The sequence below is a fragment of the Ranitomeya variabilis genome, chromosome 6, assembly GCF_051348905.1.
Source record: "Ranitomeya variabilis isolate aRanVar5 chromosome 6, aRanVar5.hap1, whole genome shotgun sequence".
Lineage (NCBI taxonomy): Eukaryota > Metazoa > Chordata > Amphibia > Anura > Dendrobatidae > Ranitomeya > Ranitomeya variabilis.
The window spans coordinates 132,735,575-132,754,076 of record NC_135237.1 but is presented as its reverse complement, the minus strand read 5'-3'; the positions used below and the strand labels follow the sequence as shown (position 1 = coordinate 132,754,076).

Here is an 18,502-nt window from a genome sequence, read left to right as displayed (position 1 = left end):
ATTCAAGGGATCCAGTCAGCCACATTGTCTGAGATCCAATGCCGTTTTCCCAATTTTCTCACTTTGGAATGGACATGCAGACAATTAACGCTGACCCTTGCTCTTCGATGGATCAATTTTTGCGCCTTCTTTTACACGTAATCACTATGATTCCATGTGCCATGGAAAGGCAGAATTATCCCTAGGATTAACCGATAGTACCATACTATGGCTGATAATTGAAGACATGTGTGAGGATCTGAGGTTGTGGGTTATAAAAATCACCTAGGCATGTTAATGATGCAACTATTTTTTATTCCATACATCCATAGTTATACAACAAATCCAGGTAGATGGCAAAAATACAATTTTCTCAGTCCACAAGATCCCTTCCCTGGGTCCCACTGTCCCCATATCAGGAGATACTCACTCTCTCTCAACTTTTGGTTGACCCACGGATTTCGTATCTCCCGCCATTGTAACCTGTAGTCACAGTCCAGGCTCCTCCAAACAACAACTATCACAACCGACGTCCATGTATCCAGGATCAACAATCCTTAAGCAAATTTGTCTAATCCAGACAACAGATCCCTCAAACGTAGCAGGAGGATCTAGCCTGTTGTGAATTAGACTTTTTGGCTCCCTCTTGTGGTTACTAGTGATATGACTCTGGGATTGTCTTTCCTCAGTTTGGCACCCACCTGGGTCGTTAGTCCAGGGGAGTTGCTATATAAGCTTCCTGGATCCTTAGTCCAGTGCCTGGCATCGTTGTAATCAGATCCTTTCTGTTTGCTCCTGTCTGCTGGTCCGGGTTCGTGCAAAATTAAGCTAAGTCCTGCTTCTTTGTTTTTTTGGTTATTTGCTTGCTCTCATTTTTGTCCAGCTTGTACTAAATGTGATTCCTGACCTTGCTGGAAGCTCTAGGGGGCTGGTGTTCTCCCCCTGGGCCGTTAGACGGTTCGGGGGTTCTTGAATATCCAGCGTGGATATTTTGATAGGGTTTCTGCTGACCATATAAGTCATCTTACTATATTCTGCTATTAGCTAGTGGGCCTCTCTTTGCTAAATTCCTAGCTCATTCTTACGTTTGTCTTTTCCTCTTACCTCACCGTTATTATTTGTTGGGGGCTTGTATCCAACTTTTGGGGTCTTTTCTCTGGAGGCAAGAAAGGTCTTTCTTTTCCCTTCTAGGGTTAGTTAGTTCTTCGGCTGGCGCGAGACGTCTAGAACCAACGTAGGCACGTTCCCCGGCTGCTGCTATTTGTGGTGCTAGGATTAGATATATGGTCAGCTCAGTTACCACTGCCCTATGAGCTGTTTTTTTGTGTTTTCAGACTTAGTAATTATTTCTGAGACCCTCTGCCATTGGGGTCATAACAGTATGCCAGGCCAACATTGAATGTTTAATGCATTGCTGAAGTGGGATTATAAGAAAGGAAATTCTGAGTTTTTTTTTTTTTTTTCCTCTCTTCCTCCCCTTTACCTCTGAGTGGCTTGTGCTTGCTGCAGACATGAATGTCCAGACCTTGATTACAAGTGTAGACCAGCTTGCTGCTCGTGTGCAGGGCATACAAGATTTTGTTACCAGTAGTCCAATGTCTGAACCTAAAATACCTATTCCTGAACTGTCTTCTGGAGACCGATTTAAGTTTAGGAATTTCAGGAATAATTGTAAATTGTTTCTATCTCTGAGACCCCGTTCATCTGGAGATTCAGCTCAGCAAGTTAAAATTGTTATCTCTTTTTTACGGGGCGACCCTCAGGATTGGGCTTTCTCGCTAGCGCCAGGAGATCCGGCATTGGCAAATATTGATGCGTTTTTTCTGGCGCTCGGATTGCTTTACGAGGAACCCAATCTTGAAGTTCAGGCAGAAAAAGCCTTGCTGGCTATTTCTCAGGGCCAGGATGAAGCTGAAGTGTATTGCCAAAAATTTTGGAAATGGTCCGTGCTTACTCAGTGGAATGAGTGTGCTCTGGCCGCAAATTTCAGAAATGGCCTTTCTGAAGCCATTAAGAATGTGATGGTGGGTTTCCCCATTCCTACAAGTCTGAATGATTCCATGGCGCTGGCTATTCAAATTGACCGGCGTTTGCGGGAGCGCAAAACCGCTAATCCTCTGGTGGTGTTGTCTGAACAAACACCTGATTTAATGTAATGTGATAGAATTCAGACTAGAAATGAGCGGAAAAATCATAGACGTCAGAATGGGTTGTGTTTTTACTGTGGTGATTCTACACATGTTATATCAGCATGCTCTTAACACCTAACAAGGGTTGTTAGACCTGTCGCCATTGGTAATTTGCAACCTAAATTTATTTTGTCTGTGACTTTAATTTGCTCATTGTCTTCTTACCCTGTTATGGCGTTTGTGGATTCAGGTGCTGCCCTGAGTCTTATGGATCTGTCATTTGCCAAGCGCTGTGGTTTTGTTCTTGAACCGTTGGTAAATCCTATTCCTCTTAGAGGTATTGATGCTACGCCATTGGCGGAAAATAAACCGCAGTTTTGGACGCAGGTAACCATGTGCATGACTCCTGAACATCGGGAGGTGATTCGTTTTCTTGTTCTGCATAAAATGCATGATTTGGTCGTTTTGGGTCTGCCATGGTTACAGACCCACAATCCAGTCTTGGATTGGAAGGCAATGTCTGTGTCAAGTTGGGGCTGTCAGGGAATTCATGCTGATTCCCCGCCGGTGTCTATTGCTTCCTCTACTCCTTCGGAAGTTCCTGAGTATTTGTCTGATTATCAGGATGTATTCAGCGAGTCCAGGTCCAGTGCTCTGCCTCCTCATAGGGACTGTGACTGCGCCATAAATTTGATTCCAGGTAGTAAATTTCCTAAGGGAAGACTATTTAATCTGTCTGTACCTGAGCATGCCGCAATGCGTTCGTATATCAAGGAGTCTCTGGAGAAGGGGCATATCCGTCCATCCTCTTCCCCTCTTGGTGCGGGATTCTTTTTTGTGGCCAAGAAGGATGGATCTTTGAGACCTTGTATTGACTATCGGCTTCTGAATAAAATCACTGTTAAATTTCAGTATCCTTTGTGTTATGGTTCTCAATGGCAAGAGAACATAGCCCAGCAAACATACGAACTAGCTCTTGGAAGGATGGAAACCAAACTGACCATGAACTAAACCTGCCGCACAACTAACAGTAGCCGGGTAGCGTAGCCTGCGTTTTATCCCTAGACGCCCAGCGCCGGCCGGAGGACTAACTAATCCTGGCAGAGGAAAATATAGTCCTGGCTCACCTCTAGAGAAATTTCCCCGAAAGGCAGACAGAGGCCCCCACAAATATTGGCGGTGATTTTAGATGAAATGACAAACGCAGTATGAAAATAGGTTTAGCAAAATTGAGGTCCGCTTACTAGATAGCAGGAAGACAGAAAGGGCACTTTCATGGTCAGCTGAAAAACCCTATCAAAATACCATCCTGAAATTACTTTAAGACTCTAGTATTAACTCATAACATCAGAGTGGCAATTTCAGATCACAAGAGCTTTCCAGACACAGAAACGAAACTACAGCTGTGAACTGGAACAAAATGCAAAAACAAACAAGGACTAAGTCCAACTTAGCTGGGAGTTGTCTAGCAGCAGGAACATGCACAGAAAGGCTTCTGATTACAATGTTGACCGGCATGGAAGTGACAGAGGAGCAAGGCTAGATAGCGACTCCCACATCCTGATGGAAACAGGTGAACAGAGAGGATGATGCACACCAGTTCAATTCCACCAGTGGCCACCGGGGGAGCCCAAAATCCAATTTCACAACAGTACCCCCCCCTCAAGGAGGGGGCACCGAACCCTCACCAGAACCACCAGGGCGATCAGGATGAGCCCTATGAAAGGCACGGACCAAATCGGAGGCATGAACATCAGAGGCAGTCACCCAAGAATTATCCTCCTGACCGTATCCCTTCCATTTGACCAGATACTGGAGTTTCCGTCTGGAAACACGGGAGTCCAAGATTTTTTCCACAACGTACTCCAACTCGCCCTCAACCAACACCGGAGCAGGAGGCTCAACGGAAGGCACAACCGGTACCTCATACCTGCGCAATAATGACCGATGAAAAACATTATGAATAGAAAAAGATGCAGGGAGGTCCAAACGGAAGGACACAGGGTTAAGGATCTCCAATATCTTGTACGGGCCGATGAACCGAGGCTTAAACTTGGGAGAAGAAACCCTCATAGGGACAAAACGAGAAGACAACCACACCAAGTCCCCAACACGAAGCCGAGGACCAACCCGACGCCGGCGGTTGGCAAAAAGCTGAGTCTTCTCCTGGGACAACTTCAAATTGTCCACTACCTGCCCCCAAATCTGATGCAACCTCTCCACCACAGCATCCACTCCAGGACAATCCGAAGATTCCACCTGACCAGAAGAAAATCGAGGATGAAACCCCGAATTACAGAAAAAGGGAGACACCAAGGTGGCAGAACTGGCCCGATTATTGAGGGCAAACTCCGCTAAAGGCAAAAAAGCAACCCAATCATCCTGATCTGCAGACACAAAACACCTCAAATATGTCTCCAAGGTCTGATTCGTCCGCTCGGTCTGGCCATTGGTCTGAGGATGGAAAGCAGACGAGAAAGACAAATCTATGCCCATCCTAGCACAGAATGCTCGCCAAAATCTAGACACGAATTGGGTACCTCTGTCAGAAACGATATTCTCCGGAATACCATGCAAACGGACCACATTTTGAAAAAACAGAGGAACCAACTCGGAAGAAGAAGGCAACTTAGGCAGGGGAACCAAATGGACCATCTTAGAGAAACGATCACACACCACCCAGATGACAGACATCTTCTGAGAAACAGGAAGATCCGAAATAAAATCCATCGAGATGTGCGTCCAGGGCCTCTTCGGGATAGGCAAGGGCAACAACAATCCACTAGCCCGAGAACAACAAGGCTTGGCCCGAGCACAAACGTCACAAGACTGCACGAAGCCTCGCACATCTCGAGACAGGGAAGGCCACCAGAAGGACCTTGCCACCAAATCCCTGGTACCAAAGATTCCAGGATGACCTGCCAACGCAGAAGAATGAACCTCAGAAATGACTTTACTGGTCCAATCATCAGGAACAAACAGTCTACCAGGTGGGCAACGATCAGGTCTATCCACCTGAAACTCCTGCAAGGCCCGCCGCAGGTCTGGAGAAACGGCAGACAATATCACTCCATCCTTAAGGATACCTGTAGGTTCAGAATTACCAGGGGAGTCAGGCTCAAAACTCCTAGAAAGGGCATCCGCCTTAACATTCTTAGAACCCGGCAGGTAGGACACCACAAAATTAAACCGAGAGAAAAACAACGACCAGCGCGCCTGTCTAGGATTCAGGCGTCTGGCGGACTCAAGATAAATTAGATTTTTGTGGTCAGTCAATACCACCACCTGATGTCTAGCCCCCTCAAGCCAATGACGCCACTCCTCAAAAGCCCACTTCATGGCCAAAAGCTCCCGATTCCCAACATCATAATTCCGCTCGGCGGGCGAAAATTTACGCGAGAAAAAAGCACAAGGTCTCATCACGGAGCAATCGGAACTTCTCTGCGACAAAACCGCCCCAGCTCCGATTTCAGAAGCGTCGACCTCAACCTGAAAAGGAAGAGCAACATCAGGCTGACGCAATACAGGGGCGGAAGAAAAGCGGCGCTTAAGCTCCCGAAAGGCCTCCACAGCAGCAGGGGACCAATCAGCAACATCAGCACCCTTCTTAGTCAAATCAGTCAATGGTTTAACAACATCAGAAAAACCAGCAATAAATCGATGATAAAAGTTAGCAAAGCCCAAAAATTTCTGAAGACTCTTAAGAGAAGAGGGTTGCGTCCAATCACAAATAGCCTGAACCTTGACAGGATCCATCTCGATGGAAGAGGGGGAAAAAATATATCCCAAAAAGGAAATCTTTTGAACCCCAAAAACGCACTTAGAACCCTTCACACACAAGGAATTAGACCGCAAAACCTGAAAAACCCTCCTGACCTGCTGGACATGAGAGTCCCAGTCATCCGAAAAAATCAAAATATCATCCAGATACACAATCATAAATTTATCCAAATAATCACGGAAAATGTCATGCATAAAGGACTGAAAGACTGAAGGGGCATTTGAAAGACCAAAAGGCATCACCAAATACTCAAAGTGGCCCTCGGGCGTATTAAATGCGGTTTTCCACTCATCCCCCTGCTTAATTCGCACCAAATTATACGCCCCACGAAGATCTATCTTAGAGAACCACTTGGCCCCCTTTATGCGAGCAAACAAATCAGTCAGCAGTGGCAACGGATATTGATATTTAACCGTGATTTTATTCAAAAGCCGATAATCAATGCACGGCCTCAAAGAGCCATCTTTCTTAGCCACAAAGAAAAAACCGGCTCCTAAGGGAGATGACGAAGGACGAATATGTCCCTTTTCCAAGGACTCCTTTATATATTCTCGCATAGCAGCATGTTCAGGCACAGACAGATTAAATAAACGACCCTTAGGGTATTTACTACCCGGAATCAAATCTATGGCACAATCGCACTCCCGGTGCGGAGGTAATGAACCAAGCTTAGGTTCTTCAAAAACGTCACGATATTCAGTCAAGAATTCAGGAATCTCAGAGGGAATAGATGATGAAATGGAAACCACAGGTACGTCCCCATGCGTCCCCTTACATCCCCAGCTTAACACAGACATAGCTTTCCAGTCAAGGACTGGGTTATGAGATTGCAGCCATGGCAATCCAAGCACCAACACATCATGTAGGTTATACAGCACAAGAAAGCGAATAATCTCCTGGTGATCCGGATTAATCCGCATAGTTACTTGTGTCCAGTATTGTGGTTTATTGCTAGCCAATGGGGTGGAGTCAATCCCCTTCAGGGGTATAGGAGTTTCAAGAGGCTCCAAATCATACCCACAGCGTTTGGCAAAGGACCAATCCATAAGACTCAAAGCGGCGCCAGAGTCGACATAGGCATCCGCGGTAATAGATGATAAAGAACAAATCAGGGTCACAGATAGAATAAACTTAGACTGTAAAGTGCCAATTGAAACAGACTTATCAAGTTTCTTAGTACGCTTAGAGCATGCTGATATAACATGAGTTGAATCACCGCAATAGAAGCACAACCCATTTTTTCGTCTAAAATTCTGCCGTTCACTTCTGGACAGAATTCTATCACATTGCATATTCTCTGGCGTCTTCTCAGTAGACACCGCCAAATGGTGCACAGGTTTGCGCTCCCGCAGACGCCTATCGATCTGGATAGCCATTGTCATGGACTCATTCAGACCCGCAGGCACAGGGAACCCCACCATAACATCTTTAATGGCATCAGAGAGACCCTCTCTGAAATTCGCCGCCAGGGCGCACTCATTCCACTGAGTAAGCACAGCCCATTTACGGAATTTCTGGCAGTATATTTCAGCTTCGTCTTGCCCCTGAGATAGGGACATCAAGGCCTTTTCCGCCTGAAGTTCTAACTGAGGTTCCTTATAAAGCAACCCCAAGGCCAGAAAAAACGCATCCACATTGAGCAACGCAGGATCCCCTGGAGCCAATGCAAAAGCCCAATCCTGAGGGTCGCCCCGGAGCAAAGAAATCACAATCCTGACCTGCTGAGCAGGATCTCCAGCAGAGCGAGATTTCAGGGACAAAAACAACTTGCAATTATTTTTGAAATTTTGGAAGCAAGATCTATTCCCCGAGAAAAATTCAGGCAAAGGAATTCTAGGTTCAGATATAGGAACATGAACAACAAAATCTTGTAAGTTTTGAACTTTCGTGGTGAGATTATTCAAACCTGCAGCTAAACTCTGAATATCCATTTTAAACAGGTGAACACAGAGCCATTCCAGGATTAGAAGGAGAGAGAGAGAGAAAGGCTGCAATATAGGCAGACTTGCAAGAGATTCAATTACAAGCACACTAAGAACTGAGAAAAAAAAAAAAAAAAAAAATCTTCAGCAGACTTCTCTTTTCTCTCCTTTCTCTGTCAATTAATTTAACCCTTCTGGCCGGTCAAACTGTTATGGTTCTCAATGGCAAGAGAACATAGCCCAGCAAACATACGAACTAGCTCTTGGAAGGATGGAAACCAAACTGACCATGAACTAAACCTGCCGCACAACTAACAGTAGCCGGGTAGCGTAGCCTGCGTTTTATCCCTAGACGCCCAGCGCCGGCCGGAGGACTAACTAATCCTGGCAGAGGAAAATATAGTCCTGGCTCACCTCTAGAGAAATTTCCCCGAAAGGCAGACAGAGGCCCCCACAAATATTGGCGGTGATTTTAGATGAAATGACAAACGCAGTATGAAAATAGGTTTAGCAAAATTGAGGTCCGCTTACTAGATAGCAGGAAGACAGAAAGGGCACTTTCATGGTCAGCTGAAAAACCCTATCAAAATACCATCCTGAAATTACTTTAAGACTCTAGTATTAACTCATAACATCAGAGTGGCAATTTCAGATCACAAGAGCTTTCCAGACACAGAAACGAAACTACAGCTGTGAACTGGAACAAAATGCAAAAACAAACAAGGACTAAGTCCAACTTAGCTGGGAGTTGTCTAGCAGCAGGAACATGCACAGAAAGGCTTCTGATTACAATGTTGACCGGCATGGAAGTGACAGAGGAGCAAGGCTAAATAGCGACTCCCACATCCTGATGGAAACAGGTGAACAGAGAGGATGATGCACACCAGTTCAATTCCACCAGTGGCCACCGGGGGAGCCCAAAATCCAATTTCACAACACCTTTGCCTCTGTTGTCGGACTTGTTTGCCCGGATTAAAGGTGCCAAGTGGTTCACCAAGATAGATCTTCGTGGTGCGTACAACCTTGTGCGCATTAAGCAAGGAGATGAATGGAAGACAGCATTTAATACGCCCGAAGGTCATTTTGAGTACTTGGTGATGCCTTTTGGGCTCTCTAATGCTCCCTCAGTGTTTCAGTCCTTTATGCATGATATTTTCCGGAAGTATCTGGATAAATTTATGATTGTTTATCTGGATGATATTCTGGTTTTCTCTGAAGATTGGGACTCACATGTGGAGCAGGTCAGGATGGTGTTTCAGGTTTTGCGTGAGAATGCTTTGTTTGTTAAGGGCTCAAAGTGTCTCTTTGGAGTACAGAAGGTTCCCTTTTTGGGGTTTATTTTTTCCCCTTGTGCTGTGGAGATGGACCCAGTCAAGGTCCGAGCTATTCATGATTGGACTCAACCCACGTCAGTTAAGAGTCTTCAGAAGTTCTTGGGTTTTGCTAACTTCTACCGTCGTTTTATCGCTAATTTTTCTAGCGTTGTTAAACCTTTGACGGATATGACCAAGAAAGGTTCTGATGTTGCTAACTGGGCTCCTGCAGCCGTGGAGGCATTCCAAGAGTTGAAGCGCCGGTTTACTTCGGCGCCTGTTTTGTGCCAGCCTGATGTCTCACTTCCCTTTCAGGTCGAAGTGGATGCTTCTGAGATTGGGGCAGGGGCCGTTTTGTCGCAGAGGGGCCCTGGTTGCTCGGTAATGAGACCATGTGCTTTCTTCTCTAGGAAGTTTTCGCCTGCTGAGCGGAATTATGATGTTGGCAATCGGGAGTTGCTGGCCATGAAGTGGGCATTTGAGGAGTGGCGTCATTGGCTCGAGGGTGCTAAGCATCGTGTGGTGGTCTTGACTGATCACAAAAATTTCATGTATCTCGAGTCTGCTAAACGCCTGAATCCTAGACAGGCCCGCTGGTCATTGTTTTTCTCCCGTTTTGACTTTGTGGTCTCGTATTTACCAGGTTCAAAGAATGTGAAGGCTGATGCTCTTTCAAGGAGCTTTGTGCCTGACTCTCCTGGAGTCGCAGAACCAGTTGGTATTCTTAAAGAGGGAGTTATCTTGTCGGCCATTTCTCCTGATTTGCGACGTGTGTTGCAGAGATTTCAGGCTGGTAGACCTGACTCTTGTCCACCTGACAGACTGTTTGTTCCTGATAAGTGGACCAGCAGAGTCATTTCCGAGGTTCATTCCTCGGTGTTGGCAGGGCATCCGGGAATTTTTGGCACCAGAGATCTGGTGGCTAGGTCCTTTTGGTGGCCTTCCTTGTCACGGGATGTGCGGTCATTTGTGCAGTCCTGTGGGACTTGTGCTCGAGCTAAGCCTTGCTGTTCTCGTGCCAGCGGGTTGCTCTTGCCCTTGCCTGTCCCGAAGAGGCCTTGGACACACATTTCCATGGATTTCATGTCAGATCTCCCGGTGTCTCAGGGCATGTCTGTCATCTGGGTGGTGTGTGATCGCTTTTCTAAAATGGTCCATTTGGTGCCTTTGCCTAAGCTGCCTTCCTCTTCCGATCTGGTTCCTGTGTTCTTTCAGAATGTGGTTCGTTTACATGGCATTCCTGAGAATATTGTGTCTGACAGAGGATCCCAGTTTGTTTCCAGGTTCTGGCGATCCTTTTGTGCTAGGATGGGCATTGATTTGTCGTTTTCGTCTGTCTTTCATCCTCAGACTAATGGACAAACGGAGCGAACTAATCAGACTCTGGAGGCTTATTTGAGGTGTTTTGTTTCGGCAGATCAGGATGATTGGGTGACCTTCTTGCCGTTGGCTGAGTTTGCCCTTAATAATCGGGCTAGTTCCGCTACTTTGGTTTCGCTATTTTTCTGCAACTCTGATTTCCACCCTCGTTTTTCCTCGGGACATGTGGAGCCTTCTGACTGTCCTGGGGTAGATTCTGTGGTGGATAGGTTGCAGCAGATCTGGAATCATGTGGTGGACAACTTAAAGTTGTCACAGGAGAAGGCTCAGCGTTTTGCCAACCGCCGCCGCGGTGTGGGTCCCCGACTTCGTGTTGGGGATTTGGTATGGCTGTCTTCTCGATTTGTTCCGATGAAGGTCTCCTCTCCTAAATTTAAGCCTCGCTTCATCGGTCCTTACAAGATATTGGAAATCCTTAATCCTGTGTCCTTTCGCTTGGATCTTCCGGTGTCGTTTGCCATTCACAACGTGTTCCATAGGTCTTTGTTGCGGCGGTACGTTGTACCTGTGGTTCCTTCTGTTGAGCCTCCTGCTCCGGTGTTGGTTGAGGGCGAGTTGGAGTACGTGGTGGAGAAGATCTTGGATTCTCGTCTCTCCAGACGGAGGCTTCAGTATCTGGTCAAGTGGAAGGGCTACGGTCAGGAGGATAATTCCTGGGTGGTTGCCTCTGATGTGCATGCGGCCGATTTAGTTCGTGCCTTTCACGCTGCTCATCCTGATCGCCCTGGTCGTCTTGGTGAGGGTTCGGTGACCCCTCCTTAAGGGGGGGGTACTGTTGTGAATTAGACTTTTTGGCTCCCTCTTGTGGTTACTAGTGATATGACTCTGGGATTGTCTTTCCTCAGTTTGGCACCCACCTGGGTCGTTAGTCCAGGGGAGTTGCTATATAAGCTTCCTGGATCCTTAGTCCAGTGCCTGGCATCGTTGTAATCAGATCCTTTCTGTTTGCTCCTGTCTGCTGGTCCGGGTTCGTGCAAAATTAAGCTAAGTCCTGCTTCTTTGTTTTTTTGGTTATTTGCTTGCTCTCATTTTTGTCCAGCTTGTACTAAATGTGATTCCTGACCTTGCTGGAAGCTCTAGGGGGCTGGTGTTCTCCCCCCGGGCCGTTAGACGGTTCGGGGGTTCTTGAATATCCAGCGTGGATATTTTGATAGGGTTTTTGCTGACCATATAAGTCATCTTACTATATTCTGCTATTAGCTAGTGGGCCTCTCTTTGCTAAATTCCTAGCTCATTCTTACGTTTGTCTTTTCCTCTTACCTCACCGTTATTATTTGTTGGGGGCTTGTATCCAACTTTTGGGGTCTTTTCTCTGGAGGCAAGAAAGGTCTTTCTTTTCCCTTCTAGGGTTAGTTAGTTCTCCGGCTGGCGCGAGACGTCTAGAACCAACGTAGGCACGTTCCCCGGCTGCTGCTATTTGTGGTGCTAGGATTAGATATATGGTCAGCTCAGTTACCACTGCCCTATGAGCTGGTTTTTTGTGTTTTCAAACTTAGTAATTATTTCTGAGACCCTCTGCCATTGGGGTCATAACACTAGCCCAACCGGCAGCCAATCTCCAAAACTCCATAGTCCATCCATTCATCACAGCTTGGATTCTCTCCCTTTGAAGTCACTCCAACAGCTGCCTGATTCAACCCATGTGTCTTTTTCTCTCTCCCCTATAAACATTTTTCTTTAGCTCACAGAATGAAGCATATTCCATCACATGGGACTGCATGTGAGACCCCCCTGTGGTGACAGCTCCCCTGGGTCTACTATATCCATCCACACAATGGGCCTAGGCTGGAAGAACAATGAATTGAGACCTTGAGCTACAGAGGGGATTGATAAGATGATTGCTTTACATTTACCTTTAACAATCTACTGTCTGGCTTTAGGTTTACATAAGATCTAGCCTGCTCATCTTCCTTTGCTTACTGTCACTGAATGTAAACATTGATTAGGCTAGGTTCACATTGCGTTAATGGGTTAATGCTAACGGACTGCGTTGCATGGCGAAATTGTCGCAATTAACGCCATGCAATGGGTCCGTTAGCGCACCCATTGACGGCAATGTGAATCTGATCTCTAGCGCCTTGCAAGCGCATGCCATTTTCGGCACGTTATTTTCTGACAGACCTTGGACGCTGCTTGCAGGTGCGCCCGAGGTCCGTTCGGGGATCTGCGCTAGCGGGATCGGCAAACGCGATCACTATAGATACATTGCGTTAGCGCAATCTGCTAGAGCTATGCGCTTAACGGATTGCCCTAACGCAATGTGAACCTAGCCTAACTGAGGATGATCTGAGGGGCAATCAAATCACTAATAAAACACAGCAAGAAAATATCTAATAAAACATAACAATATCAACGCAATCAGTGCTCCGTGCTGGAATAAGTCTCTATCTCTTAGAGCTGTGGACTCCACACTATGTCCATTTGTCCTATAGTCTTTAGTAAGTGGCCATATCCTCACACTATGTAAAGCTTACAATCCTTAAATATACTGTATACAGTTTGTTCATTGTTTCAGTACCTTATTAGTTATATTACTGTATTCAAACTGTGTCGAAATTCTAATATGAATGTTATTTTAAAGCCCTGGTGTGTGATGACTTTACAATGAGTGAGCAACACTAAATAAAGAAAGAGCAAAGACTAAAGAAACTCTCCAATACTTTATTCAGAACAAAACAGATGCAAAAATAATATTGTACACGTTATTTGTACAGCAGACATTATTTAGAATCTTGAGCACCATTCCTACATAATTAAAAAACAAATACAGTTTTTCTGTTTTCTTTAATTATTTTAAAGGTATTTGTGGCCCATAGAAAAAGTTTGCATGACCGCACAAGTATAAAGAATTGCATAGATTTAAGGCACAGTTCACACTTGCATTAGCTCAATGTTTGTGTTAGTTTTTGACAATCAAAATAGCTTAGCATGCTACACTGTTTCATCGAGTAAAAACTGGAACTGTGTTAGATAGTAGATAGAAAAATAATCATAATTGAGAGTCCTCAGTGATTGATAGTATTTAATGATGAACGAACGGAAAAGATGATAACAGATGTAGCAATAAATATTGGTAAAGCTTGCTATGTGTTATTTCCTTTTCCATGTGGATAGTTCTGATTCATGTTACTTGTCTTATTACTGCATTATTCCTGTGTCCTATTGTGTATTATTATTATTATTATTTTTCTTTTTTATAGCGCCATTTATTCTGTGTATAAATATGTGACTCTTCAGATTTTGTGTTATACTATACCTGATGTAGACACCTTAGTGGTCTGGATAGCTGCTATTTGCTGCCATCTTTTCAGTTCACCCATTAAAAGTTATCAACCACTGAGGATTTTCAATTTTGATTATTTTTATTAAAAAAAATACAACCCTAAACTATGTGTGAATAGCTGAAGTAACATAGACTCCATGGATATAATTATTATCCATTATTCCCAGAAAGCCTACAAATTTCTAGAGTTGGGCAAATTTGTTCGGATTCAGTTCCGAATACGATTGGCAGCGAATATTGTTTTTGGAATATTCGTCAAACACAGCCGAACATCATTATAGTCAGTAGGAGTAGAAATCACCAAATATGTTCTGTCAGTAGGGTACCAATATTGCACAAATACGGCAAATTCAGATTTGGTGATCGAATCCGAACAAATTCACTTAACTCTACAAATTACCCTTTCCTCCTTTGTTAATTTAGCATCTAGAAGTCCTATATACTATAGCACTGATCTTAGAAATCCCGAGGATGTGATGCGATACTTAGTTCCTGACATTTGCTTGTTTACTACTTTGGAGAGAACGAGAGTTAAAGAGAATCTGTCATTTTATACCCCAAACCAATGACATGTGTGTAAAGGACCTTTAGTGCTGATTAAATCCTTACAATTTTGTAGAAATTTGGTTTTAGAGAAATTCATACATGAAATTGTAGAGTAATGAGTTACAAGTGCAGTGGGTGGCCTTGCACCTACAGTTCTCCTGTCTCCCGAACTATTTCCTGTTAGGACTCGTAAGCGTGGGGACCCTTGGCGCGGGTTACGAGCTTCCGTATTTTGGCCAAAATATCAACCAATACCTCACTATTTTTGTATATTTTTGCACTATATTTTTCGGGGTGCAGCCAAGCCCAAACACGTTCGGTCTCGCATGAGGGGTGTTCACACTGGGATGCATTGAGAGTGTGCTGGCCAGCCCGCCTAATCGAAAAGTAGGGGCGTGACTAATAGGCTGTGAACCAGACACTATGCAGTACCATCGTGTGATCAACGCCCTATGTGAGCCTTTATTGTGCACTTGTATACTGGGCAGTCACCCCCTCCAGGAGTGGGTATGTGGTGAGTGGCTGTTGATCTGGTATTTTGCACCTGTGTTGCTAACATCTTGCTTTATGGGCTGGCTTCACCCTGCAGTGCATTTGTTCCAAGATCTGGGCAGGTAAGTGTTGCTGCCTTTTTTTTCTGCTGTTGAAAATCGAACATCGAACCTGCCCTCTTCCCGCCTCTTGTCTCTCACTGACAGGTCACTCAGGTTTCAGTGACCAGTGAGTCAGAGACAGGAGGCAGGCAGGGGGTGGGGAATAGGGAAAGAGGGCAGGAGAACTGTAGGTGCAGGGCCACCCACTGCACCTGAATCTCATTAGCATACAATTTCCGCTATGGATGTCTCTAAAACAGCAAAACAGATGTCTACAAGAAAGGTGAGGACTTAAACATTAAAAAGCCTTTATATACATGCTATTGGTTTGGAGTAGAACAGGTTCTCTTTAGGTGATAAGAATTACACAGTTTTGACCTCTATACCCCTTAGACCCCAGGAATATTCAATATTATCCATAATCCTAGATCACAGTGTATAATAGATATCACTATTAACCCCTTCGTAACGCTAGACCAGGGGTACACAACTCCAGTCCTCAAGGGCCACCAACAGTGCATGTTTTCAGGATTTCCTTAATATTGCACAAGGTATTGGAATCATCACTTGTGCAGGTGATTAAATTATGACCTGTGTAATGATAAGGAAATCAAGCATTTTTGGTTTCCCTTGAGGACTGGAGTTGTGCGCTCCCGTCCTAGACCAGTAGGTGACTCCGAATAAACCACTCTAAGGGCTCACTCAAACCTGTGTAACACAGCCGAGTGCTATCCGATGTTTTATTGGATAGCGCCTGGCCAAATGTTATGCTATGGGGCAGTGCAGATCTCTGATTATTTTCTCATGCAGATTCTGTATGAGAAAATAATTACAGCATGCTGCGAGGGCATCCGATAATCGGATCATTAACACCTGTACAAGTCTATGGGTGCAAGTGGAACATTGGACTGCACACAGTTATCATCTGAGTGCGGTCCGATATACGCTCACAGGGACAATGAAGAAGATGGAGCAATTAAGTTCTCCATCTTCTCTGCACCTCTGACAAAGTTTGATCTCAGTGTCATTAGCAATTTTCTCGCAACAGAGAATATACGGCACTGTGAGCGAGCCCTAACGGACTGTAATGCTGTTATGGACAATTATGGTTAAAATCTCCTCATTTTCACATAATCACAATCATTACTGGCAAATCTGATGAAGATCAACGGTAAATGATAAAAAAATGTTTAAGGATTGTTTTGTGAATGTTCTCATAAACAGTTCCTTGATTAGCAGACATTTACAGGAAGAGACATGTTTTCACTAATCGAAAAAATACCTTTTTGCAAAAATGAGTAATATAGAGCATCTGAAAGCTTGAACAGTAAATATAACTGGGGGAATTTTGTCATCTCTACAAGGAGCACAAAAACCTTGGAATCTGCATCTTTCACAATCCTGAGTTTGCTGCTATGACAGAGGTGATAAAAGGCTTATGACGAACCATAACAGATATGTTGTCCTGTAAAATCAGAAGTCATGGTGCCAATGTGAGCCAAAAATTAAGCTTAAAACTAATTTATGTGAAAGAGCAGCAATAGTTTTCTAAATAGAAAAACAGGAAAAAATATCAACCCCATATAATTACAAAATTTGGCTATAGCAAAAAATTGGGGGGCTAAAACTTAACATATAATGATTATTAATGATTATATTAATCATTATTAATGATTATATTGATTATATTCAAATCATTCAAACACGATACAAACATTCATAAAACACACTATAAAAAACACCAAAGAGATCTGGAGGTCTAGAAAACCGCATGTATAGTACAAGTTGTGGGCAAATATCTGGTGAAGCTTCAATATATACAGTTTTCTATAATCTGTTCACCAGCAATCTGGAGATTCTAGACATCCGGATCTGTCTGGTGATTTTCATAGTGTGTGTCTTATAAATGTTTGTATCTTGTTTGAGCTATTTTAATATAATTGTCATTAAATGTTAAAGGGAACCTGTCACCTGAATTTGGCAGGACCAGTTTTGGGTCATATGGGCGGGGTTTTTGGGTGTTTGATTCACCCTTTCCTTACCCGCTGGCTGCATGCTGGCCGCAATATTGGATTGAAGTTCATTCTCTGTCCTCCGGAGTACATGCCAGCGCAAGGCAATATTGCCTTGCGCAGGCGTGTACTCCGGAGGATAGAGAATGAACTTCAATCCAATATTGCTGCCAGCATGCAGCCAGCGGGTAAGGAAAGGGTGAATCAAACACCCAAAAACCCCGCCCATATGACCCAAAACTGGTCCCTCCAAATTCAGGTGACAGGTTCCCTTTAAGTTTTAGTCCCCCAATTTTTTGTTATAGCTTAAAAACAATTTTTATACATTACACATTCCCACAATACGATTTCCTTCAAGAATCTTGTGGATGTAATATAAAATACCAGTTCTGAAATAAATGATCCTTCTGTAGACAAAAAAAAGATGAATAAAAACTTTGAGGTTTAAAAACAAAAAGTGCAGTTTAAAGTGACTCAACATTTAGGTTTTCCTATGTTAATTTTTTTTTTTAAAAAAAGTAAAACTACATACAAATGTTCAACTACACATTTTACAATTGTTTTGGCACTGGTAGCAAAGTTTACTTTTAAAACTAAATTTATTGACAGTACAAATGTGAGATATCTTCAAATGATTGCATATTTCTTGGCAGCTCCTAAGTGCACACAGATCTCCGGAAGCCACCTTACGATGAGCAGGTAACCTCACACTGCTCTTGAGTTTCAAACTGATTTTTATTTCCCCCGCAGCCTCCATACCAGAACTGGGTACACTCATTCAGGTCTGAGTTGTACCACCACTTCAATGCATAATCCTGACAGTCTCCTTCTTCTTGTTTTAATGTGCAGATTTCTAGCAATGAAAAAAAAAAGGCCCTACATGTTAAGATTAGTGTTGAGCGATACTTTCCGATATCGGAAAGTATCGGTATCGGAAAGTATCGGCCGATACCGTCAAAATATCGGATCCAATCCGATACCGATACCCGATCCCAATGCAAGTCAATGGGACGAAAATATCGGAATTAAAATAAACCCTTTATACACTTGTAGGTTCATTCTACATGAAGGAAAACAACTAAGAATAATGTAGGATGTATTGGGGGACGTGGCGGAGACATTAAAGGCACAGAGGTTTAGCCCAATGTAATAGAATAGCAGGATTTTTTTTTTTTGGATGGCGTTCGGCGTTAGAAAGAATTTGACTATGTTAATTTTTTTTTTTTTTTTATGCCACATATTGATGTTTCACTACTTCAACGCCCTTCACCTTCTTTTTTTCTTCTCCCACGCTTTCTTCTTCATTATCCTCATCATCAGCTTCTTTGACATCAACTTCTTCACCTTATTCATCTTCTTCTTCATCTTCTACCTATTATTTTTTGGGTTACATTGTTCATATTCTTTTTATTTTACTATTATCTTCATCATATTCTACTTCTTCATCATATTCTTATTTGTGACAGGCATTCCTGTAGTTGTTATCTATAAAAGTTTGAAGATTACACCTTCCGTTCTGCCTGTCACAAAACAGTTACATTTGTCCGCGTTCAGTTTGGCCTGC

At 43.8% G+C, this 18,502-nt stretch overlaps 1 protein-coding gene across 1 annotated transcript in view; it reads right to left on the bottom strand.

Annotated features, from left to right (window-relative positions):
- Nucleotides 1–17,217: 17,217 nt before the first annotated feature.
- The window catches only part of LOC143783231 (collagen alpha-4(VI) chain-like), a 307,945-nt gene continuing 306,660 nt past the window's right edge, over nt 17,218–18,502 (bottom strand). The window contains exon 43 of the mRNA XM_077271649.1: nt 17,218–17,791. Coding sequence (XP_077127764.1) covers nt 17,625–17,791 — 167 coding nt within the window. The 3' untranslated portion in view covers nt 17,218–17,624. The remainder of the gene's footprint in view (nt 17,792–18,502) is intronic.